Source organism: Bombyx mori, chromosome 7 (genome assembly GCF_030269925.1).
Source record: "Bombyx mori chromosome 7, ASM3026992v2".
Taxonomy (NCBI): Eukaryota; Metazoa; Arthropoda; class Insecta; order Lepidoptera; family Bombycidae; genus Bombyx; species Bombyx mori.
In genome coordinates, this window is record NC_085113.1 from 329,469 (window position 1) to 355,998 (window position 26,530).

Below are 26,530 nucleotides of genomic sequence, written 5' to 3' on the forward strand. Positions count from 1 at the left end.
CGCGTATTTTAAAAGATGACTTAGTACTTGCAGCCTATAAGAGACGTACTGGTCATTTCTTAACTGATAATTTAAAAGAGAATAGGGTGGTAAAATCGAAACAACTACTGAAGCGGTACGCAAAGGGAGGTCATAGAAAAAAATTGTTTACGGATGAGAAATTTTTACAATTGGGCAACAATTTAACAAACAAACAATTACCGTATTTATGCTCAAAGTTGTAAGGAAGCTTCCCAATTAGTCGACAGAGTGCATCGTGGGGACTATCCGACTTCAGTGATGGTTTGGTGGGGTATTAGCTATGAAGGAGTGACTGAGCTATACTTTTGTGAAAAAGGTATCAAAACATCGGCACGAGTGTATCAAGATACCATTCTTGAGAAGGTAGTGAAGCCCCTTATTAGTACCATGTTCAATAATCAAGAATGGTCCTTCCAGTAAGACACGGCGCCAGGTCATAAAGCTTGGTCTACGCAGTCAACGTTTCGGACTTCATCAGAGCTGAAGACTGGCCGTCGTCTAGTCCCGATCTTAATCCGCTGGATTATGATTTATGGTCAGTTTTAGAGAGTACGGCTTGCTCTAAGCGCCATGATAATTTGGAGTCCTTAAAACAATCCGTACGATTGGCAGTGAACATTTTTCCCATGGAAAGAGTGCGTGCTTCTATTGATAACTGGCCTCAACATTTAAAGGACTGTATTGCAGCCAATGGAGACCACTTCGAATAAGCTTTTTATACTTTAATTGTTTTATATTTATGTATTAAACTAACACACTGTAAAAGTAATAAATGTTATTTGCAATAGATTTTTTTTCCTTTGTCTCAGTTTTTATGGCAAGACTAGGTATATTATGTAGGTACAGATGAGGTACGAGAGATCGTGGCCCTCCAGCAACTCAACACGCATCGGAAACCTGACCCCTGAGATTATTTTGCCATGTTCTCAATCACTCGGCCAACACTACAATACGATTACGATAACAATTACGACTGTTAGTAGTTTATACACAAGAGAAAGTGAGAAACAACGCTCTCCGCTTAAATTTCATTCATTTAGAAGAATTGCAAATTCACGCGGGCGAAGTCGCGGCGCACGTCTCGTGAATGATACGTCATGTACTTGACCTCAAGGGTATCTGTTGTTTTTCTAAACGTCTTTTATGTTTCTTAAATACAGATCGGACAAATACAGAAGCGTCTGTCGTGCTCTGTTGCTCAAAACGGTAAGTCACTGTTCTTATTGTATTTAGATGTTTGTTAAAGCTTGAGATAGATGCAAAGAATACTCGAAAACTGAGCCCTTGACCGCAGCGGGAAGCCAGTTTTGAGACATGAGGTCGAAGTCATAACTACCAACTGCTTTGAAGGTTTTAAATTAAGTCTTAACATTAACGCTCGTGAACAACTGGACAGGGGACTCCAGATCGTCTCAAGTTCAGAGATACAGTCAAAGAACATTGTTGATCAGTGGCGCACACTTGAGATCTTCTCCAAAGTGTCACCCGGGTAACGAGCGCACGCGGGGGCCGGGGGGACGCTCCGGTCCCCGCGTGATGTCTGACTGACGTGACGCTCACCTTCTCCTCTATAGTACTATAGACTGTTTGTTATTGACATTATAGATTCCAAGATGAGGGTGCTGTTAGTTTGCCTGGCAAGCTTACTGGTCTGCCTGAAGACGGCTGAACCTCACTCATTGCCGCAAAAGGATTACGACACCGACTCCAGCAAACATGACATTACCGATCCACTGAATGACACCAGCGGAAATAATAGCAGCTCGGTCCCCGACAACACCAGCGGAATCTTTGATTCTAAAACCACAATATTAATCCTGCGTTACGTAACTACGGGTGACAAGAAAGAGTTCAAGGGTATATACGCCCACAAGAACGGCAAAGTGAAAAAAATTTTAGCAGGCGGCAGGGCCGTCTCAGATTGGTTTTCGAAGTCACGCGCCTATTTGGGCAATAAGGACGGTATCTACGCTTACGACACAGAAACAGAGAAGCTTGAGAAGTACGGCAATCTGAGTGACAGCATCATCGGGATCTTAAAAGAGAACCGCACTGACGACCTGTACATTCTGACGGAAGACCACGTCGTCTACAAGGTCACGGAGGAAGGCACCAAGAAAGTCAAAGTCAACGAAGCTGAGCATGCTGAGCAAATAGCGCTGGACTGGGATGACAACTTGTACTACATCGGAGCGAACAATCAACCGTATGTTGTCACTTCGGACGGTGCGAAGAAGATCGAAGGTCTTCCAGCTAATCCAACCTCAGCCTCGTTCTCTAGGGCTCCAATCACGACAGAACATAGATCCTGGTTTATGTCCGGAAAACAGCCCTACATCATCTATCGCAACGCGACCAGCGAACCATACGTATTCAACGACCAAGAGAAGTTGGAATATGAGAAAAGAATTCGTGCTCTCCAACTTATTTTCTTACAGTTGAGGAATCAAGCAGAGGAATAACGTATTATCTTCGGGTTTCGCGTGTTGTAGAGATAATTAAAATGACTTTTACAGACTGACCGTGCCGAACGCAGTCGGCCATGACCACGAAAACTAAAGAATTCGAAGCTTTGGGATTTTAATAGTGACAATAGCAAACTGGAGGTCAAACTGTAAAAGCAATTTTAATTATAGAAATAACGTGTTTTTTGATTGAAATGAATGAATCTTGTCGAATGTTGTTGTTTTATTTCTTGTTTACCTGGACCATATAAAGCACATTGGTACGAGCATAAAGTAGAGCATCCAATGTATGTGGTTGCCGTTGCTCGTGGATCCCAACAATCTCATTCGAAAAAGAAAATTACAGATCTGTGAAGAAATACCTAGAGAGCGTATTTGCTCATCTTGATAGAACGTGACAGAATCATTTATCAAAAAGATCCACGTGGTGCGCCCTTTTTCAAATGATGAATCTTTTTCCCGAGGCGGAAGATACAGTGCTAGGATGGAAATTACAGGGTCAGCGGACCTATGCTTAGGTTGAGTTGCACGTCGAACTCTTTTAAGAGTTCGACGAGCATGGTTACCGGGTCCCTAAGCCGGCTCTTAGTGTTAGAGCTGAAGGAGTCTAATACAACAGTTATTGAAGCTGATGGATTCGTAAGGACGTGTCTAGGACGTCGACGGTGACTAGCTTTTGCGTAATCAGGATTTCGGGAGTAGTTAGCGGCGGCAACGGTAAGGCGATTATCATTTTTTTTTTATTGCCTTTGTAGGCAGACGAGCATACGGCCCACCTGATGGTGAGTGGTTACCGTCGCCCATGGACTTCAGCAATGCCAAGGGCAGAGCCAAGCCGCTGCCTATCATGACGCATAGCCTTATCAAAGTACCGTTCCGACGCCTTACTGGTGGTAGGAGGATGTCTTCTGAGTACGCACGAGTAGGTAGACTTCCACGGTGAAAGAATAACATCGTGTAATAGAGATCAAACCCGCAAAATTATAATTTGCGTAATTACTGGTGGTAGGACCTCTTGTGAGTCCGTATGGGTAGGTACCACCACCCCACCTATTTCTGCCGTGAAGCAGTGATGCGTTTCGATTTGAATAGTGAGGCAGCCGTTGTAACTACCTAGTCAGGTCATAAATTCTGTCACATGTTTAATGTAAAATAATTGAAACAAGTTTATTCATTATGTAACCATTCATATACCAAAATGAACTTAACAAAACATAGATTCTTATGACACTAAAGTTTATTCAAATTGACCTCCGTAATTTTCAATACAGGCCTTCGATCTGCGCGGCCAGTCGTCTATCGCAGCACGAACGAGGTCCATGTCAATATCGGCGGCTGCCTTAATCAAGGATGTCTTGAGTGACTCCAAATTGGGATGAGGCTTTGAGCACGCCTTTTCCTCCAAGTGTTGCCATATCTTGTAATCTAACGGATACAAATCTGGACTGGAGGAGGGCCAGTCTTCGTGCCGGATGAAGTCGATTTCACGCGCCGCCAGCCAGTCTTGTGTCCTCTTCGCTCTATGAGCTGGCGCCGAATCTTGTTGGAATACCCAGTGCCTGTTATTGAATATGGTATGAGAAACAGGTTCCACAACTCCCAACCATACCATGAGCGAGGATGGAAAATGACCTCGTTGGACACGCGGAATACGGTTGCTCGCTTCTTTACTACTGTGTGCGTATACCTTATCATTTTGTTTGTTGTAGCTCTCTTCTACGGTAAAAAAATTTTCATCCGAAAAAAGAATTTCCCGATATTTTTTTCCCGCGTACCGCTTCAACAAAGCGCGGCATCTCTTCAGTCTCAGGGCCATTAGACGAGCATTCAAACGATGTCCTGTTTTTCTTCGATATGCCCGAAGCCCTAAGTCTTCATTTAACACCCTTTTCACCGTGGTTCTGCTTAACCCCATCTGAAGGGCCAACAGTTTCTGCTTACGTTTGGGATTTCTTTGAATTCGCGCCTTCACAGCTTTTATCACTGCTGGAGTCCTAACAGACCGAGGGCGACCACTTCTTGACCTGTCATCTACACTAGAGTCTTCATTGTATCGTTTGATGGTACGATAAACGAATCTTTTGGTTATATTCAAGTTTTTCAGTATGTTAAAAATTTGAATTGGCGCGTAACCGCAACGATGCAACGCAATAACTGCAACACGGTCTTCTTTAAGCGTCTAAGTACTCCATATTTAAAAATGAGTAAAATTCTAAAAGTATACATTTTTATTTTCATGAACAATTCGAAATTCGAATTCAATAAACTTTTTTGTGGCCAGCATTCTAAAAGAAAAGTTTTTACTGTGTGACAATACTTATGACCTGACTAGGTATATTGGGACCTTAGAACTTATATTTCAGGGCGGGTGGTGCATTAACGTTGTAGATGTCTATCAGTAACCACTTAACACCAGGTCTGCTGTGAGCTCGTCCAACCATTAAGCAATAAAAAAAAATTACACTCTCGAGTAGGCCGGAGGGCGCCGAGAACTATGTTATATGGCTCCCTCCCGCGGCAACTGTGCATACCGTGCACGGAATTGACGAGTAAGCCTTGTTCAAGAAGGTCGACTTTGAAGAGCTCGGCACTGAACTCTTTGGGGATGCCACGTATCACGGCACGAAGTTCACGCTCCTCCTGGAGCGTATACGTACGAAAACTTAAACGTTCCTTACGGAGATAAAAGAAGCGGGCCCTGTGGTTGTCGGGTGTTTGTACCTTAATTTTGATTCTGTTCCTAGTTTACGGGCTCAGGTGAAATTAATTTTTCGCCCTTAGCTTCCAGGGAGACTCGATCCGAGGCGGCCTCTTGAAGGATTACTGGGAACGGGATCTGGGTTTTTGACTGTGTCACCGGACATGGCGACACTGTGGCACGGTGGTCGGGGGCACGCGTTCGCGGCTTTACTATTTTTGGTGGTCGCGGGAGACAGGGACTGCGTGGCACGCTTCTTCCCCTTTTGGACCAGGGTGAAGCAATCTGTTGCCAGGGCAGGGAATGGGTCAACCTTCATATCCGAGTCCGAGTCGGAGGACGAGGAGGAGGGCACAGGAGCAGCGAGCGCGACGGAAGTACGTCCGCACGCGACGGTTGCTCGGATCAGAATGTTACATATTTCAAGAAAATTAGCAGCTTAAGCTGTTTGAGCGATCGGTACATGAACAAGACACACAGTTTTAGAATCAAACATTGTTTTGTTTACACTTTAGTAAGGTCAGAGTGTCATAATATTACATTCATTAAATTCACGCGGGCAAAGTCGCGGCGCACGTCTCATGAATGATACATGTACTTGACCTTAAGGGTATCTGTTGTTTTTCTAAACATCTTTTATGGTTCTTAAATACTGATCGCACAAATCCAGAAGTCTCAGTCGTGCTCTGTTGCTCGAAACGGTAAGTAATTGTTCTTATTACTGTATTAGATTACTGTATTTAGATGTTCGTAAATGGTTGAGACGGATGCAAATAGTGCGCGAAAACTAAACCAATGACCACAGCAGGAAGCCTGCCTTGAGACATGAGGTTGAAGTCATAACTACCAACTAGAGCATTAAAGTTGAAGGTTAAAACCTTAATTAAATATTAACATTAACGTCCATGAATAACTGGATAGGACTCCATATCGTGTCAAGTTCAGAGATTCAGTCAAACAACATTGTTGATTGGGTGACACTGAGTGGCGCACATTCGAGACCTTCTCCAAAGTGTCACCCGGGTAACGAGCGCACGCGGGGGCCGGGGGGACGCTCAGGTCCCCACGTGATGTCTGACTGACGTGACGCCCACCTTCCCCTCTATAGTACTAAAGACTCTTTTTGTTGAAATTATAGATTCCAAGATGAGGGTGTTGTTAGTTTGTCTGGCAGGCTTACTGGTCTGCCTGAAGACGGCTGATTCTCACTCATTGCCGCAAAAAGATTACGACACTGACTCCAGCAACCATGACATCACCAATCCACTGTATGACACCAGCGGAAATAATAGCAGCTCGGATCCCGACAACTCCAGGGGAATGTTCGATTTTGGCCCCACAACGTTCCTCGTGCACTACGTAACTAGGGATGACAATAAAGAGTACAAAAGTATATACGCCCACAAGAACGGCAAAGCGAAGAAAGTTTTAGAAGACGGCATAGCCGTCTTTGATGAGTTTCCGAAGTCGCGCGCCTATTTGGGCAATAAGGACGGTATCTACATTTACGACACAGAAACAGAGAAGCTTGAGAAGTACGGCAATCTGAGTGACAGCGTCATCGGGATCGTAAAAGAAAACCGCACCGACGACCTGTACATTCTGACCGAAGACCACGTCGTCTACAAGGTCACGGAGGAAGGCACCAAGAAGATCAAGGTCAACGAAGCTGAGCATGCCGAGAGAATAGCGTTGGACTGGGATGACAACTTGTACTACATCGGAGCGAACGATCATCCGTATGTTGTCGCTTCGGACGGTGCGAAAAAGATCGAAGGTCTTCCAGCTAACCCAACCTCAGTGTTTATCTGTAGGCCTCCGATCAAGATAAAACACGGAGCGTGGTTTATGTCCGGAAAACAGCCCTACATCATCTATCCCAACGCGACCAGCAAACCATACGTATATAACGACCAAGAGAAGCTGGAACACGAGAAAAGAATTCGTGATCTTGATGTTATTTTCTCACAGTTCAGGAACCAAATAGAGGAATGACGTATTATCTTCGGATTTTGCGCGTTGTAGAGATAATTATAATGACTTTTATATACTGACCATGCCAGACGCAGTCGGCCATGACCACGCAAACTGTAAAGAATTCTAAACATTGGGAATTTAATATTGACAATAACACCCGAGGTTCAACTGTAAAAGCAATTTTAATTATAGACATAACGTGTTTTTTGATTGAAATGAATGAATCTTGTCGAATGTTGTTGTTTTATTTCTTGTTTACCTGGACCATATTACAACGCATATCATTATAAGCATAAAGTAGAGCATCCGATGTATGTGGTTGCCGTTGCTCGTGGACACCACCAACGCCGGAGACACAGCCTGGGCGCTGCCTAACACGAGGGTTCACTAAAAGTCCACTTTAGACCTTGGATCTCAATAGAAAAAGTAAATTCCACACCTCTGAAGAAACACCGAGACAGCGCATTTGCATTGCATCATGATAGAATGTAACAGAATCACTTCCAGAAGAGATCCCCGTGGTGCGCCCCTTTTCAAATGATGAATCTTTTCCCTGAGGCGGAAGATACAGTGCTAAGATGGAAATGACAGTGTCGCGGTCGTCTCCTACAAATGTTAGAAGAGTCTCCACGGAACACACAGATCATAATGTAGAACAAACAATTGTTAAAGGACTGTCGACATTTGTTCCTTGATTCCTTTTCATTTGTTGATTCCGGTTTATGATATATTAAAATTGCGGATTCACGGTATATGTTATTAACAGAATCCATGTATTATTAATACGTGTTATTACGTATGGTTGAAGGATGACTGGTAGCCCGGAGGCTTTTCTTATTTCACCACGACAGGTGGGCGGGCACGGGCTCAGCCAGGAGGAGTAGGATTTGCTTACAGCTACCCAGGCGTCTCCAAAGGGAACCTAACAACTCAAGATCAGCTATTTCGCCGGGGACCGAACCTCCTACGAGGTCACCGCGCCTTGGGGGCGCGCGGCGTATGTGGGACTCAACAATCTGCAGGTGTTGAGAGCAGACCGCGGGCCCATGGAGTTTTAGGGCCCACCCACTAAACGACTCCCCTGCACTCTTACATCTGACGTCCGATCCCCTCCAAGGTCAGAACCCGGATGAGGTAGGGGGGCTACCGCGGTCAACACTACAACCAGACGGCGCGGCTCATCCGAAGAACGGATCAATAACGCCCAGCCGACGGAGCCTTCGAGGCGAATTGAAGGCTCTGAAACGTCGGCCGTCTCGGTACGGTAGCCCGTCAGGCCGCCCAGACGGTGCCGCTGGTGTCCCGGAATACCTCGCTGGAACAGAACCAACCTGCCGGGTCGGGACGCGATACAACGCCAACCGGTCGCTCTATTACTCCTCGGCAGCGCATGCTTTAGGGCCCTACTCACCAAACGATTCCCCTTGCACTCACCCGTCGTCCGATCTCCACCCGCGATCAGAACCCAATCAGAGTAGGGGGGCTCCAACAGTCAACACTAGAACAAGACTTTCGGTACCACCCCTAGGGCGCCCGACCGACGGATGGTCGAGGCGATAGTCAATGACTGCCAGCTGGGTCGGAACGCAATACACCGCCAGCTGGTTGCTCTTACCCAGCAGTTCTATGAAACTGCTATCATGTAGCACGCTAGAGTGCAGTTAGTGCAACGCGCGGTTCTTCGGTCTCCGACTCGGCGGTGACGGGTGGGTGCGGAGTAGGACGAGCTCTCCCTCTCTCGTTCCGCCACCTCCTTTTGCAAGATGGTGAACTCACGAAAGTCGAGCATCGACAAAAAGTGCCCGTATGATGAGCACGAGACTGTCCGGATCGCCCATGTTGAATTTGTTTGAAAATCAAACCGTTGTGCCAGACTTTGTCGGCTTTTGCGACGTCAAAGAAGAGGCCTCCCGTGTAGAACGGTTTTTGTCGGTTAAGCCCTTCGAGAATGTGCTCCGTGAGATGGTGCACCTGTTATACATATTTTGAGTGATTTGTGTGAAATTCGAATTGTTCATCGATGAGAATGACCTTCGATGAGACGAAGTCTCTGCAACGTTTGTAGAGTGGACGCTCGTACAGTTTGCCTAGAGACATGAGTAGGTTAATAGGGCGGAAGCTAGTCGGATGATTTTTTGGTATACCGGCTTTATGTATGCCGATATCGTCCGCTTTTTTTATTTTTTTTATTGCTTAGATGTGTGGACGAGCTCACAGCCCACCTGATGTTAAGTGGTTACTGGAGCCCATAGACATCTACAACGTAAATGCGCCACACACCTTGAGATATAGTTCTAAGGTCTCAGTATAGTCACAACGGCTGCCCCACCCTTCAAACCGAAACGCGTTACTGCTTCACTGCAGAAATAGGCGGGGCGGTGATACCTACCCGTGCGGACTCACAAGAGGTCCTACCACCAGTAATTACGCAAATTATAATTTTGCGGGTTTCATTTTTATTACACGATGTTATTCCTTCACCGTGGAAGTCAATCGTGAACATTTGTTGAGTACGTATTTCATTAGAAAAATTGGTACCCGCCTGCGGGATTCGAACACCGGTGCATCGCTTCAACACGAATGCACCGGACGTCTTATCCGTTAGGCCACGACGACTTCAAACCGCTTCTTTCGATAACGCGGGATAGATACAGTTCCTCATAGCGGTTACATATTTTAACAAAATTCGCAGTACTTTAGGTTGTTTGTTCCAGAATTGTTTTGAAGTCGTCGTGGCCTAAAGGATAAGACGTCCGGTGCATTCGTATCGAGCGATGCACCGGTGTTCGAATCCCGCAGGCGAGTACCAATTTTTCTAATGAAATACGTACTTAACAAATGTTCACGATTGACTTCCACGGTGAAGGAATAACATCGTGCAATAAAAATCAAACCCGCAAAAATTATAATTTGCGTAATGACTGGTGGTAGGACCTTTTGTGAGTCCGCGCGGGTAGGTACCATCGCCCCGCCTATTTCTGCCGTGAAGCAGTAATGCGTTTCGGTTTGAAGGGTGGGGTAGCCGTTGTGACAATACTGAGACCTTAGAACTATATCTCAAGGTGTGTGGCGCATTTTACGTTATAGATGTCTATGGGCTCCAGTAACCACTTAACACCAGGTGGGCTGTGAGCTGGTCCACATACCTATGCAATAAAAAAAAAAAAAAAAAGAATAATATTCACAGATGTCGCACGCGTTCATTAACGAGTGTGAACCAATCAGTACATGAACAAGTCAAACAGTTTTAGAATCAGACGTTAATTTGGTAGCACACGAAAAAGGTCAAAGTGTCATTCATCATGACGATAAGACATAGTAGATCGAATTCCCAAAACATTGATTTAATGAATTACTGTACTTTGTGTAACTCAGTGTCAGAGGAACTCCGGGGTGCGCGCCGCGGATTATTCGATGTCTTGTTTGTTCGATATTTGTAGAAGGATATGTCAGGGCGCTGAGCGACATCAGACTCTATTCCAGCTGTGGGAACTACACTGGTGTCTTGTACCGGGCTGTAGGGCCCTAGGCAGCGGCTTCACTTTTGTGGTGGCGAAGAACTTTGTTGGAAACTGGTTAGGGAGACATAAGCGTCTCAACAATGCTCGACTTTATTCCAAGCTTATGACTCAGTGGCTGGGGCTCTGAGTTGAAGAATCGGTCAGTGAGTTAGTGCGGACGAGTAAATAGTACATAATAATATATACATATTGTTACGCGCTGGGGTTCACGATAAATAAATGTTCCACTAAAGTACAATTTAAAACTGTATTTATCACTTAGAACGCTTCACAAACACTTTAAAATTCTCAATTCGCTTCTTCCGTTTCGCTTCAGGTGATCCGTTTTCTGTTTCGCTTCGAGTAGTTCCGATTATTAACTGAATGCGTGTCATCTCTGCAACGCCTTTATAGTCGATACGACATCATCGTTGAGAGCATTCCTCATAAGTTGAGCACTTTCGGTGCGTACTTCCGCTATCTGACAATAGATGGCATTGTACTTCTAGCACGCCTCTGTTCGACGGGTTTTCCGCTGCCCGTCGCATAGCCCCCTTCATCATGGCATGCTTTTCCCCCCCAGAATACGCGGAGCAGCGTACTCCCACCGAGGTGGAAGCATGGAGGGATTCTCCACCTAAGGTGGTACTCTCCTGGGGTAATTTTTCTTTTAAGTGTGCCATCATTATTATTGTTCCTTTGTTATTTAACCAGGGGTCGATCCCCTGGGACGGTCCTCACGACTGGACTCCCTCCAGCCACTCATCTCATCGCCGGGCACGTCACAAGCTTAAGATTAAGGCATTTTTTATAGAGGTTCGCATCCTCGCGGCCCCTGTTACGCAGCGGCCTCCGCCTCCTACTCGGTAGGGATTACGGTATGCTTTTACGAAGCCACGCCGGTAAACCGGTACCCCCCTCTTGAGGGCCTTCCCCTCAAGCTGCCAAGAGGCAGCCGGGGATATGGCCTAGCATCCAAGAGGGCTCCAGAAGGGAGCCCTCTCCCTCTTCGCGCACCCTTTGTCTAGCAAAGGTAGGAAACGGGAAAACGGTGTGCAGTCCTCTTAGTTCGCGGCACCCCTGTGCAGACAACGCTGCTCCACGGTATCGGGGTGCACGCTTAAGCCCCACCGCCGCGACAAGGCGAGACTTCTTGTGAGTCCGCACGGGTAGGTACCACTACCCCGCCTATTTCTGCCGTGAAGCAGTAATGCGTTTCGGTTTGAAGGGTGGGGCAGCCGTTATGACTATAATGAGACCTTAGAACTATATCTCAAGGTCTGTGGGTGTGCATTTACGTTGTGGATGTCTATGAGCTCCAGTAACCACTTAACACCGGGGGGGCTGTGAGCTCGTCCACACATCTAAGCAATAAAAGAAAAACAAAGTACAACTTGAAACACTCCACAAACAATTTAAAATTCTCAATTCGCTCCTTCCACTTCGCTTCAGGTGATCCGTTCGCTGCTTCGCTTCGAGTAGTTTCGATTACTGAGTGACTGCGTTCCATCTCTGCAACGCCTTTATAGTCGATACGACATCCTCTATCGAACATTCCTCACAAATCGATCCGGTATCTTACAACTAATGGTGTTGCACTTTTCAAGAGTTCTAGATGATACTAGATCCCTTGGTATTCGTTTCGGCTATTCGGCGATAGATGGCGTTAGTGGCGTAACAATGTGTAGGTACAGATCAGGTGCGAGACCACCCTCCAGCAGCTGGACACACACCGGCACCGGACCCCTGAGATGATTGACATATTTTGCCATGCTCTCAATAATCTCCGTGGGAAACTTTTTTTTGTTATGTTCACATAGCATGGTATTGGCTCGAACTGTAAGAGTAGTACACACGAATATACGCAAATATAAATCAAGTAAAAACCGTTCATTTAATGAACATGATAAACGGGATCACTCGGCCAGTAATACTGGGCCTATTATCTTTTTTATTTATTTATTACCTAGATGTGTGGACGAGCTCACAGCCCACCCGGTGTTAAGTGGTTACTGGAACCCATAGACATCTACAACGTAAATGCGCCACACACCTTGAGATATAAGTTCTAAGGACTCAGTAAAGTTACAACGGCTGCTCCACCCTTCAAACCGAAACGCATTATTGCTTCACGGCAGAAATAGGCGGGGCGGTGGTACCTACCCGTGCGGACTCACAAGAGGCCCTACCACCTTGTATGTGTATGGTAGGGCCTCTTGTGTGGCGCATTTACGTTGTAGATGTCTATGGGTTCCAGTAACCACTTAACACCAGGTGGGCTGTGAACTCGTCCACACACCTAGGCAATAAAAAAATTAAAAAAATAATAGTTCGTCATCATGTCTGGAAAATGACGCCATTTTGACGTAAACGTGGAGGGTCGCGCGGCGCCACTGCTCCTGCAGCAGTAGCGTCGCGCGACCACGGTCGCTTGCTAGCCACGCCCACAGGTCGCGCGACCGGGTCGCTTGCGTTGTTTAGGGTTTCATATATTTTTATACTAAGCAGTGAGTCGCGAGACGCGGGCGCTGGCCTGTCGCGATCGCGACGAAAAAAAAAGTACAGATCGGACAAATACAGAAGTGTCAGTCGTGCTCTGTTGCTCGAAGCGGTAAGTCATTGTTCTTATTCTTACCAACTGTATTTAGATGTTCGTCAATGCTTGAGATGGACAGAAATAATAAGCGAAAACTGAGCCCATGACCACAGCGGGAAAGCTGCCTTGAGACATGAGGTGGAAGTCTTAACTACTAACGGCATTAAAGTAGTTCCGGTAGATGCTCTGGTCCCCGCGTGATGCCTGACTGACGTGACGCTCATCTTACCCTCTATAGTAATGTTACGCTGGTAAGAGTAACGCCATCTATCGCCGAATAGTCGAATGAATATGTAAGGATCTAGTAGCATCTAGAACGCTTGAGAAGTATAACGCCATCTATTATCAGATAGCGGAAACACAATACTAGAAATGTGTGGAATATTCTCGATGATTCTAGGGATGTGGTATAGGCTATCAAAGCGTTGCAGAGATGGCACGTAGTCAGTTAGTAATCAGGACTACTCGAAGCGAAACAGCCAACGAATCATCTGCAGGCCGAAATAGGTTTTAAATAGCTTAAGAAAAAATAGATACAATATAAAAAAAAATAGTTAATAAGTGATTACGTAAAACATGTATAATCTTCAATTAATTTATAAGCCATTTAAGCCATTAAAGTTAGTGTATCAGATGAGAGATTCTTAATAGACCTTTTGGTCTGAGTACGAACGATTGAGTAGCGCTCTCGTTACGGTAACATATAGATCGCGGGACTCGTTAACGAGGCTTCTCGAAATTGCACGCGGCAGCGATTTTTTGTGATGGCCGCGCGTGTTCTTGATTTTTTTGTTGCCCTTGTAAGCAGCCGAGAATACGGCCCACCTGATGGTGAGTGGTTACCGTCGCCCATGGACTTTAGCAATGCCAGAGGCAGAGCTAAGCCGCTGCCTACCGCTTAACACTCTCCACAAGCCTCATTTGAAGAAGGACATGTCATAGCGCTCGGGAAAGACTGTGGAGGGGAGCTCATTCCATAGCCGGATGGTACGTGGCAAAAAAATTCTCTGGAAACGCACTGTGGATGACCGCAGTGGCTCCAGGTAGTATGGATGAACTCTACTCTGATGGCGGGCGGTGCAATGCTAAAAAAGAGATGCCGGTATCATCTCGAACAATTCCTCAGAGCACTTCCCATGGAACATACGGTACAAAATACAGAGGGAACCGAAGTCCCTCCGCAGACCCAGAGGTTCCAAACGATCCGTGAGAATGGGATTATAGACAATTCGAACGGCCCTTCTCTGTAGGGAATCAAATGGAAGAAGCTGGTACTTGGGAGCCCCGGCCCAGAGATGGGAGCAGTACTCCACGCGAGGCCAGACTTGTGCTTTATAAAGCAAAAGCCTTTGTCCAGACGTGAAGTACCGCTTCGCTCTGTTGAGGACTCCTAGCATTTTGGACGCCAACTTGGCTTTGCCTTCCAAGTGACTCCGAAACTGGACGTCGCTCGAAATGTCAACCCCAAGTATCCCGATACTCTCGGAAGGTTGCAGGGATACTCCAGGGAGGGGGGATTGGAATTGCGGCGCCATGATAAAGGGGTCCTTCTTCGCAGTGAACGCACAAACTTGTGTCTTTATCGGGTTGAATTGAACTTGGTTCCACCCCACCGGAGACTCGCCCCAGAGAGTTCTCCACTTCAGACACAAGTTTTGATCGTCTCCCCCGTGCTGTCATCCGCATAGCAATGCATGCCGTCAATAGACAGCATGTCATTGATATACAGGATGAAAAGCGTAGGGGAGAGCACCGAAATTTGTGGAACGCCAGCGTTAATGGTAATGGCATCAGAACAGTCACCGTCTACAACGACCGTGATGCTCCGCCCATCCAAAAAGCTAGCGATCCACTTGCAGAGACCCTCGGGGATTCCGTAAGATGGTAGCTTCGATAGAAGTGCCCTATGCCAGACCCTGTCGAAGGCCTTCGCGATATCAAGGCTCACAGCAAGAGCCTCGCCCTTGTTCTCCAAGGCTTCAGCCCACCTGTGAGTAAGGTATACAAAAAGATCGCCAGCTGAGCGACCGTGACGGAAACCGTACTGTCGGTCACTGATCACCTGCGATCTTCAAGATACTTCAGGAGTTGTGTATTTATTATTCGCTCCGTCACCTTGGAAAGCAAGGAAGTTATCGCGATAGGCCTGTAGCTCGATGGGTCCGACCGGTCACCCTTCTTGGGGATAGGGTGGACGTGGGCGGTCGTCCATGAAGACGGAACCCTGTTAGTGCAATAAGAGAGGCGTTACAAACGCGTTAGCGCAGACGTCAGCTCAGGGGCACACGTTTTCAGAACCACTGCAGGGATGTCGTCTGGTCCACTCGACTTATGGACGTCCAGGAGTCGGAATTCCCGCCTGACTGCACACTGTGTAAAGCAGATCTCCGGCAGGGAACTATCACACCTTGGGATGTTCGGTGGTGTGGCACCCCCGTCGTCCACAGTCGAGTTCGAGGCGAAGAGTTTGACCAGAAGGTCAGCCTTCTCTTTCGCACTATGGGTCAGACTGTCATCGGTGGTGTAGTGGTGGGAGACTAGACCTGCAAAAGTTTCCTTCTGCAGCTTTGGCGAGCGCCAAAAAAGCACGGCTCCCGGAGGGATAGCTCTTCTGTCGCTCGCCAATTCTAGCAACGTGCTCCAACTTCGCCCTGGCAATAACCTTCTTGTAGGACCTGGAAGCGGCGTTATATCTCCGCCTTTTCTCTGAGATGTTAGGATCCCGACGTCTCCTGGCATCATCCCATGCCACGTATGCGGACCGCCTGAGGTGTCCAGCGTCCCTGTTGGCCTTGTTATACCAGGGTCTGCTGCTACCCCCAACGGGCGCTTCAGAGGAGGGAATAAACAATTCCATTCCATGGAGCACCACGTCTTTAAGACGGTCTGCACCGACGTCAGGATCAGCAGAGGAAAAGCAGAATCGCCTCCATGGGTAGGATGCGTAAAATTCACGCAATCCATCCCAATCTGCTGACATATACTGCCAAACTCTTCGATACCTGGTCATCGTTCGACAACTAGGACGAGAGAGTGGTGTGGTAGCACGCATAAGGCAGTGATCAGACGATCCAAGCGGAGCGTCGACCACCACACCGTATCCGGCTGGATCGGTGGTTAGCAGAAGATCCAACAGAGAAGGTTCGTGCCCCTCAATATCTGGGACACGGGCGGGCTGTGTCACCAGCTGGGAGAAGCCGTAGGCCAGGGCGAAATCGTAGGCAGCCCGACCCGGGAGGTCAGGTGGTTCTGGACCCCAACTCCTCCTGGTGGTGAGCGCTAAAGTCTCCAAGAACCACTACCTCCGCAGATGGGTACTGCTCAAGCACGCGGTTAGTCCCCTCTTGCACATGCTCGTCTCAAGATGGTGGTGTACGGCGTCGAAGTTGCTATGTAGACCCTTTACATTGCTGAAATTCACATTAAATGTAGAATGGGGAATCGCCGACAAAACCCTTTTTCTTTTTCGAGCTGTCATAATTTTATTTGGAAAGTGGGATTAGGTGGGGTAGGAAGTTCGAGGCGAAATCATGACAACACCTGAATAAAGCGCGAAACACAGTACGTGCTCGACCACGGGTTGCGTGAGAGACTGACGCAGGGCATGGAAGGGCCCCCGGTCCGCCCTGCGTGCGATCGCCGGGATCCACTCCATTCTCCGACTCCGGCACGACGATCGCATGACAGGATTTTACACCGGTTGGCGGGACAGCTTTCCGGGGCGGAGCTTAGTAGTGACACCCGGGTTCAAGTCCCCAACTGACCGGAGGGCGGCGGCGAACTCCGTTTCACTAGGTCTCCCTATACCCCCGTCAAACAATCACGTCCCGCGAGCTCGCACGCACATCTGTTTCGCATGTTCCAGGTATCATCAAGATTCACCCCGAACAAGGAAGAGGAAAGGGAAGGAATAAAATTGGCTTTCCAACCCATACGCCGGAGCATAGCTAGACTGTTTGGCGGCAGACTCTAATTGGAGAGTGGTCGCCAGCCAGTCGGACAAATCCTACCACCGATTATGTATTCGTCTCCCGTTTAGCACCACCCAGGGGTCACTTGTAGGGAATCGCCGGTTAAACCTACGGAAGCAGGAAGCAATCAATCCCCAAAAGTTCTTGTTTAACGGAGGATTCTTGAAAATGGACGCGCCAACAAAATGGTGTGTACTGGGTGCGTGCGATCATACGGCTGGTCGGGGCGGAATGAAATGGAGGGGCGCGCGCGTCCCGCGGCGTCGTAGAGGGGGGCACCGCTTCTTTCGTTAACACTTGGATTAACATACATTTACATTAACGATTAGGGTACTTTGCATCGCGGCCTATACTGGGCCTATCTACTATAATAAATACGATTACGATTATGATTATTGTTCGTGCTTTTTAAATTATCAATCAATTTGTTCGACTGTCACTTTATACACAAGAGAATGCGACAATCTCTGCGGAAATTGCATTCATTCGGAAGAATTGAAAATCAACGCGGGCAAAGTCGCGGCGTATTTCTCGTGAATGATATTATATTATATACTTGACCTCAAGGGTATCTATTGTTTTTCCTAAACATCTTTTATGTTTCATAAATACAGATCGGACAAATACAGAAGTGTCAGTCGTGCTCTGTTGCTCGAAACGGTAAGTCACTGTTCTTAACTTTTTTTTATGCTTGAAGGCTTACTGGTAGCCCGGAGGCCTTTCCAGTTTTACCAGGATAGGTGGGCGGGCAAAGGCTCACCTAGGAACTGTTCTTAACTCTCAACCGCAGTGAAGTAGAGGGTTTTAAATTAAATCTTAACATTATGGACCTGGGCGATAATTCTTGTGTGCGCGTACTTATGTACGCACGTAAGAAGTTATACTTTATTTTTATTAAATTTCTTTTTTTTTTTAATATTAAATAATTAATAATAAATATTTAACGTTAATAATTTAATAATATTTAGTATGATTTATATTAAATAATAATTTTGTCATTTATATTACTAAATAATAAGTCAATCAAAAATTCTAGTCGTACGTGCATGTGTTATAAATACATTAAAAAAAATAACCTACTCTCTGAATAGCTTAATTGAAGCGACCAGTAGAAATTATAGTCCACGCTTTACACAGGATTACAGTAGAGAGTTTTAAACGTCCGTGAATAACTGAGTAGGACTCCGGATCGTGTCAAGTTCAGACATTCAGTCAAACAACATTGTTGATTAGTTGACACCGAGTGGCGCACACTCGAGATCTTCTCCAAAGTGTCACCCGGGTAACGAGCGCACGCGGGGGCCGGGGGGATGCTCCGGTCCCCACGTGATGTCTGACTGACGTGACGCTCACCTTCCCCTCTATAGTACTAAAGGCTCCTTTTATTGACATTATAGATTCCAAGATGAGGGTGCTGTTAGTTTGCCTGGCAAGCTTACTGGTCTGCCTGAAGACGGCTGATTCTCACTCATTGCCGCAAAAGGATTATGACACTGACTCCAGCAACCATGACATTACCAATCCACTGAATGACACCAGCGGAAATAATAGCAGCTCGGTCCCCGACAACTCCAGCGGAATCTTTGATTCTAACACCACAACATTCATTGCGCGTACCATAACTAGGCGTGGCAATAAAGTGGACAAAAGTATATACGCCTACAAAAACGGCAAAGTGAAGAAAATTTTAGAAGACGGCAATGCCATCTCAGATTGGTCTCCGAAGTCGCGCACCTTTTTGGGTAATAAGGACGGTATCTACATTTACGACACAGAAACAGAGAAGCTTGAGAAGTACGGCAATCTGAGTGACAACGTCATCGGGATCACAATAGAGAACCACAGTGACGACCTGTACATTCTGACAGAAGACCACGTCGTCTACAAGGTCACGGAGGAAGGCACCAAGAAAGTCAAAATCAACGAAGCTGAGCATGCCGAGAAAATAGCGCTGGACTGGGATGACAACTTATACTACATCGGAGCGAACGATCACCCGTATGTTGTCACTTCAGCCGGTGCGAAGAAGATCGAAGGTCTTCCAGTTAACTCAACCATACCGTTAATCTCTAGGCCTCCGATCACAATAAAGCACGGAGCGTGGCTTATGTCCCTAAAACAGCCTTACATCATCTATCCCAACGCGACCAGTGAACCGTACGTGTTCAGTGACCAAGAGAAGTTGGAATATATGAAAACAGAGCGCGCTTTTGAAACTATTCTCTCACAGTTGGAGAACCAACTAGCGGAATAACGTAATATCTTCGGATTTCGCGAGTTGTAGTGATAATTAAAATGACTTTTACAGACGACGACAAACACGACATTAAACTGTAAAAGCAGTCTTAATTATATTATAGGAATAACGTGTTTTTGATTGAAATGAAATCCGAATGAATCTTGTGGAATGTTGTTGTTGTTTTATTTCTTGTTTACCTGAACCATTTATACTTCTATAGCATATGAGCGTAAAGTAGAGCATCCGATGTGTGATCCGATATGTCACGAAACTCGATGGGCAATTCCAAAACATAATCCTTTAACGAGAGAAACGGCTGCATCTATGTGTTAGAATTGTATTAGCGGTGCTTATTTAATAGATGGCGCTGGTAAACATAAAAAATAAAAAGTATTTTATTTTCACGTTAGTAATTTCATATTTCTCATTGCTATAGGTTGCTAGTTCTCATTCAATCGCCTCTTTCAAGTTGAGTCTACTTATCACGATAATAATAATTAATAAATTATTCTTTAAACAGAGTTCTCAACGAAATATTGAAGTGGTCAAAAAGTGTAAACTTATGCAGCAAATCTCTGGAGGAACTGGAGTTCATGAGAGTTTTTTGTTTAGGTTCATGCTATTTTTTATTTATTGACTTTGTAGGCAGACGAGCATACGGCCCACCTGATGGTGAGTGGTTACCGTCACCCATAGACTTCAGCAATGTCAGGGTCAAGCCGCTGCCTACCGCTTTATACTCTCCACAAGCCTCGTTTGAAGAAGGACATGTCATGTGTAGCGCTCGGGAAACACCGTGGAAGGTAGCTCATTCCATTGCCGGATGGTAAGTGGCAAAAAAAACCTCTGAAAACGCACTGTGGATGACCGCAGTGGCTCCAGATAGTATGGATGACCTCTACTCCGGTGGCCGGCAGTGTGATGGTAAAAAAGAGATGCCGGTATCATCTCGGACAATTCCTCAGAGCACTCCCCATGGAACATACGGTACAAAATACAGAGGGAACCGAAGTCCCTCCGCAGACCCAGAGGTTCCAAACGATCCGTGAGAATGGGATTATCGACAATCCGAACGGCCCTCCTCTGTATGGAGTCAAATGGAAGAAGCTGGTACTTGGGAGCCCCGGCCCAGAGATGGGAGCAGTACTCCACGCGAGGCCAGACTTGTGCTTTATAAAGCAAAAGCCTTTGTTCAGACGTGAAGTACCGCTTCGCTCTGTTGAGGACTCCCCGCATTTTGGACGCCAACTTGGCTTTGCCTACCAAATGACACCGAAACTGGACATCGCTTGAAATGTCGACCACAAGTATCCCAATACTCTCGGAAGGTTGCAGGGATACGCCAGGGAGGGGGGATTGGAATTGCGGCGCCATGTCAAAGGGGCCCTTCTTCGCAGTGAACGCGCAAACTTGTGTTTTTAACGGGTTGAATTGAACCAAGTTCAATTCAACCCGTTCTGCACACAAGTTCTGATCGTCTCTCTTGCACCACGCTCCGAGAAAGACTCTGATGGCCGATATATCACCCATCCCCCGTGCTGTCATCCGCATAGCAATGCATGCCGTCAATAGACAGCATGTCGTTGATAAACAGGATGAAAAGCATGGGGGAGAGCGCCGAACCTTGTGGAACGCCAGCGTTAAGGGTCACGGTATCAGAACAGTCACCGTCTACAACGACCGTGATGCTCCGTCCATCCAAAAAGCTAGCGATCCACTTGCAGAGACCCTCAGGAATTTTGTAAGATAGTAGCTTCGACAGAAGTGCCCTATGCCAGACCCTGTCGAAGGCCTTCGCGATATCAAGGCTCACAGCAAGAGCCTCGCCCTTGCTTTCGAAGGCTTGAGCCCACCTGTGAGTAAGGTATACAAAAAGATCGCCAGTTGAGCGACCGTGACGGAAACCGTACTGTCGGTCACTGATCAGCTGGGGATCTTCAAGATACTTCAGGAGTTGTATATTTATTATTCGCTCCATCACCTTGGAAAGCAAGGAAGTTATCGCGATAGGCCTATAGCTCGATGGGTCTGACCGGTCACCCTTCTTGGGGATAGGGTGGACGTGGGCGGTCGTCCATGAAGACGGAACCCTGTTAGTGCAATAAGAGAGGCGTTACAAACGCGTTAGCGCAAGCGTCAGCTCAGGGGCACACGTTTTCAGAACCACTGCAGGGATGTCGTCTGGCCCACTCAACTTATGGACGTCCAGGAGTCGGAATTCCCGCCTGACTGTACACTGTGTAAAGCAGATCTCCGGCAGGGAACTATCACACCGGGGGATGATCGGTGGTGTGACACCCCCGTCGTCCACAGTTGAGTTCGAGGCGAAAAGTTTGACCAGAAGGTCAGCCTTCTCTGTCAGACTGTCATCGGACTTGCGTAGTGGTGGGACACTAGACCTGCAAAAGTTTCCTTCTGCAGCTTTGGTGAGCGACAAAAAAGCACGGCTCCCGGAGGGATAGCTCTTCAGTCGCTCGCCAATTCTAGCAACGTGCTCCAACTTCGCCTTGGCAATAACCTTCTTGTAGGACCTGGAAGCGGCGTTATATCTCCGCCTTTTCTCTGAGATGTTAGGATCCCGACGTCTCCTGGCATCATCCCATGCCACGTATGCGGACCGCCTGAGGTGTCCAGCGTCTTTAACTTTGATAGTTCGACCATTATCTTCTTTTGAACGCCGACGATAAACTGGATATCCATCGTTCCCTGTGACTGTTTCAGCAACTAACGGTCGCGGATATCGTTTTGTGCACTTTCCATCAGCCATGCAAGGCGATAATGGATTTAATGCACCGCACGGTCCATGCACCATCTGTGTCGTCACAATGTCGTGTAGATGGGGATTAGTGACTGGATCAGGAATTTCAGCTGATACGATGTCATCCACTTCGTTTGAATGTAATTTGGTCAGCAACCAAATTAGGATATGAGCATGCGGTAAACATTCGTTTAGTAATTAGATTTAAAATAAGAATTTAATCGATCAGAAATTTAACTTTTTATTATTTTTCCTGGGTTCTTAGCTTTGAGATTAATATAAATATAATCTATGTTATATGTTTAGTTCGATTTATGTTAAAAAGAATATAAAGTAACAAATAAAAATGTTGTAAAACGTTATTTATTTCAAAAGGTTTCTAAACGTTTTGTTGGTTTTCAAAATGACATCCAGCAAAGTGACGTTTTCTAAAGTCGGGGCGGAATAAGGTGAATGAAGTTAGCCCCTCAAAAAAATTTTTTTTTCCTATTTTATACTTATTTTCTATTAATTCATTTGTTCATCATTTGTTCATGATTGTTCACTGTTAATAATTGTTTGTTCTGCATTTATTTATTTAAAAAAAATATTTAAAAATATACCTACAAGTTAGCCCCTCTAATGCAATTTTTAATATTTTTTCATCCTTAATGACTCGTAAATATTCATTTTCGATTGTTCTTATATAAAATACGTTTGTTCTCTTTCGATATTACTCGTTTTTTGTTTAATTTACTATTTTTATTAGTTGAATAAATGTATGCAAAATTTGTGTACTGCGCATGCGTCAACTATAATGCCTAAACTTTCTACGCGGTTTTAATTGTGAAAAAAAAAAACAAATATAAATCCTGAAGGAGAAATTAATTGGTATACAGTTTAATTAAAAAAATTAAAAAATAAATAAATGAAATAATGTGCATTGGCGTTAAGTTAGACCAAATACATTTTTTCCATCCTCCTACTTATCGTTCTGAAAGTATAAAAAAGATAGGGAGTTCACATATGTAATATAAACAAATAAGTAAATATGTTCATTATTTATCTTTCAAGAGATAATATTATAGGTATACATTATAATAAGTTTTTTACACAGTCGAAATTATATTCCTAACATTAGTAAAATAACATTTTAATACGATAGGTAAGAGGATGGAAAAATGTATTTGGTCTAACTTAACGCCAATGCACATTATTTCATTTATTTATTTTTTAATTTTTTTAATTAAACTGTATACCAATTAATTGCTCCTTCAGGATTTATATTTGTTTTTTTTTTTCACGATTAAAACCGCGTAGAAAGTTTAGGCATTATAGTTGACGCATGCGCAGTACACATATTTTGCATACATTTATTCAACTAATAAAAATAGTAAATTAAACAAAAAACGAGTAATATCGAAAGAGAACAAACGTGTTTTATATAAGAACAATCGAAAATGAATATTTACGAGTCATTAAGGATGAAAAAATATTAAAAATTGCATTAGAGGGGCTAACTTGTAGGTATATTTTTAAATATTTTTTTTAAATAAATAAATGCAGAACAAACAATTATTAACAGTGAACAATCATGAACAAATGATGAACAAATGAATTAATAGAAAATAAGTATAAAATAGGAAAAAAAATTTTTTTTGAGGGGCTAACTTCATTCACCTGGCGAAATAAGCCCCCTGAGTAGAGAACAATGAGTAGCTGTCAAACAATGTATCACGCACGGGCGCCATCTACTTAAAATGTTGATTTGTAGTACATGCTATGTATCAGAGATGGCGCTGTATGTGAAAAAAGATGTTCCCGCTTTTCTGTTGAAAATTTTCTGAATGAATATGCTGAATGCTGAATTTTCTTTGCTATAAACCTCACGGAGCCCGAGATCTTTCCAACGAATGCAAAACCGTGAAAATCGGTTCGTGCGTTCTGGAGTTATAGCGTCAGGAAGGAAAACCCGACTTATTTTTATATATTAGATAAAGTCAACCGTCGTGAAATAATTATCGAAATATACAGAACATCCTTTTTTTTTTTACATCCTGGAGTCTGAATTGTTTTACAAAGGGCTAATACCATTTTAGCACCCAGTGTCATCTGCTGTTCCTCCTCCCTAAAATAGATGTACCGAAAAGTGTCATCTTCCGGTACATCTATTTTTACAAGTTCTTGAATCCCGACATATTGGGTTTCATAAGATTATACTGCCTCCGGTTTTCTGATTTAGTGCTCTTGTATGGTATGACTATTTCTTCTATACTATACTTCATTTCTTCTTTTGTCGAAAGGCAGTTCCTTCTTATTTTTTCAATGAACGGACGTATCTTGTAATACCGGTCCTCATCTGGATAGGTGTTGTCCACAAAATGAATGTTGCGTCTAATCTGCTCGAATCGTTTTAATGGCATGATATCGGCCACTTATGCATATTTGAATTCTGTAGACAAATAAAAAGATAAGATTATTATTTGTCTATACCCATGATAAGAAGATTTTGTTATCATCTAATTTGGCAAGGTGCAGAATACTGGACATAATATTAAGCTGTTACTTTATTAGTAAATCGACATTGGGAAGCATACTGGACGTAGAAGTTGCAAGCATTATAAAAACTAAATAAAACTCAATAAGACAATAAAAATATTGTAAGTAGCTATCTGGGTATATTATCTTTAGTTTTCAATCAATTCCAAGAAAAAAAAGCCGTAAATTAATGAATAAAACACGACTTATGTACTGAAAGCCCTCGCGGCACGTCCTTCCTTACTGTCATATCGCCGCCGAATGTTGGCGTCCGGATCAAGTGCACCCGTTGCTGATTTTTGACCACGTAGGTAAATAATTAAGGATGCCTTATAGCACACAGAGTACTGAATATATGGTATATTTTAATATCCAGTTTTTTTTCCATTCAATGGGAAGTATATCGCACATAGTCGAATTGAGGGTTTAAGCGTTTTCAGTCCGAAAATTTTGATGTCAAAAATGCACATCGCTCTGGTTACGGATAAAATCGATGCCATTTTTTAAAAAATGGAGTAAAATCTGCATATCAGTAGTGACGATGTAAGTGAAGAACTGGGAATCGACCTAAAAACAGTTTTGGCGCATTTGAACAAAACTGGGTACACAAAAAAGCTCGATGTCGGGGTTCCTCACGAGCTCACTGGAAGAAACCTAATAAGTCTTGTACTAATTTGTGATTCTTTATTACGACGTAATGAGACCGAACCATTTTTGAAGAAGCTGATAACTGGTGATGAAAAGTGGATCATGTACGACAAGAACGTGCGAGAAAGGTCGTGGTCAAAAGCCGGTCAGGCTTCACAGACTGTAGCGAAACCCGGACTAGCTCGCAACAAGGTGATACTGTGTGTGTGGTATGATTGGAAGGGCATTATTCATTAGGAGCTGTTACCACCAGGCGGGACCGTCGATTCTGAACTCTACTGCGAACAACTGATGAGATTAAAGAAAGAAGTTGAGAGAAAGCGGCCGGAATTACTCAACAGAAGGGGTGTGGTTTTTCAGCATGATAACGCTAGACCTCACACATCTTTAAGAGAGCTTGGCTGGGAGGTGTTAATGAATCTGCCGTATAGTCCTGACTTTGCACCTTCAGATTTCCATCTGTTTCGGTCTCTTCAGAATTCTTTAGGCAGTGTCAGGTTAACATCACGAGAGGACTGCCGAAACCAATTGCGTGGCAATTGGTATTTTGATCAGAAGCCCCAAAATTTCTATAGAAATGGGATCATGTCCCTACCTATATGGCAAAAAGTTATCGAACAAAATGGTACCTATAAAAACTATATTAAAAAATGTTGTGAATTTTCTTAAAAAATGCGAAGAAACTTTTTCCCCAACCTATTATTATATAGAAATAGTAAACAATGCTTACAATAAGTGAGTTGTTTAGGCTTACTTATACTATTTGACACTGGACGGTAATGAGTTTATTGTAAAAAAATATTCGAAGACAACTTTTTGAACAATAATTATATACGTATTTCCATTTTATATAAAAATTATGATTTATATATAAAAATTATCAGTAATTTCTTATAAAATGCTAGGAAAATGCCTTTGATTATATACACGTGTATATAATCAAAGGAAAATGCTGTGAAATGCCCTTATGTTAACAACAAGAACGAAAGTAAAGAAAACCTCAATTTATGTCAGTTTACGTATGTATAATATTTTAAAACTCTGCATGGTAGTTTTTTTTTTATGTTTAAAATAATTTCTGGTGCAATGTAATTAAGGTAAAATTGGTCTAATTTTTTAACTATCATTGCTTTATCCGCA

At 44.5% G+C, this 26,530-nt stretch overlaps 3 protein-coding genes across 3 annotated transcripts; all 3 read left to right on the plus strand.

Moving 5' to 3' along the window:
- Positions 1 to 994: 994 nt before the first annotated feature.
- On the plus strand, positions 995 to 2,699 carry LOC101740086 (uncharacterized). Its single transcript, XM_038012046.2, has 2 exons — positions 995 to 1,227; positions 1,627 to 2,699. The coding sequence occupies exon 2, from the start codon at positions 1,635 to 1,637 to the stop codon at positions 2,481 to 2,483; it is 849 nt and encodes a 282-aa protein (XP_037867974.1). The 5' UTR covers positions 995 to 1,227; positions 1,627 to 1,634; the 3' UTR covers positions 2,484 to 2,699.
- A 3,149-nt stretch (positions 2,700 to 5,848) lies between these two features.
- LOC119628725 (uncharacterized) lies at positions 5,849 to 7,395 on the plus strand. The gene is made up of 2 exons (XM_038012050.2): positions 5,849 to 5,885; positions 6,323 to 7,395. The coding sequence occupies exon 2, from the start codon at positions 6,331 to 6,333 to the stop codon at positions 7,177 to 7,179; it is 849 nt and encodes a 282-aa protein (XP_037867978.1). The 5' UTR covers positions 5,849 to 5,885; positions 6,323 to 6,330; the 3' UTR covers positions 7,180 to 7,395.
- Positions 7,396 to 10,540: 3,145 nt separating this feature from the next.
- LOC119628724 (uncharacterized) lies at positions 10,541 to 19,640 on the plus strand. Its single transcript, XM_038012049.2, has 4 exons — positions 10,541 to 10,577; positions 13,170 to 13,272; positions 17,843 to 17,888; positions 18,626 to 19,640. Exon 4 carries the CDS (start codon positions 18,634 to 18,636, stop codon positions 19,480 to 19,482), a length of 849 nt encoding a protein of 282 aa, XP_037867977.1. The 5' UTR covers positions 10,541 to 10,577; positions 13,170 to 13,272; positions 17,843 to 17,888; positions 18,626 to 18,633; the 3' UTR covers positions 19,483 to 19,640.
- The last annotated feature ends 6,890 nt before the right edge of the window (positions 19,641 to 26,530 follow it).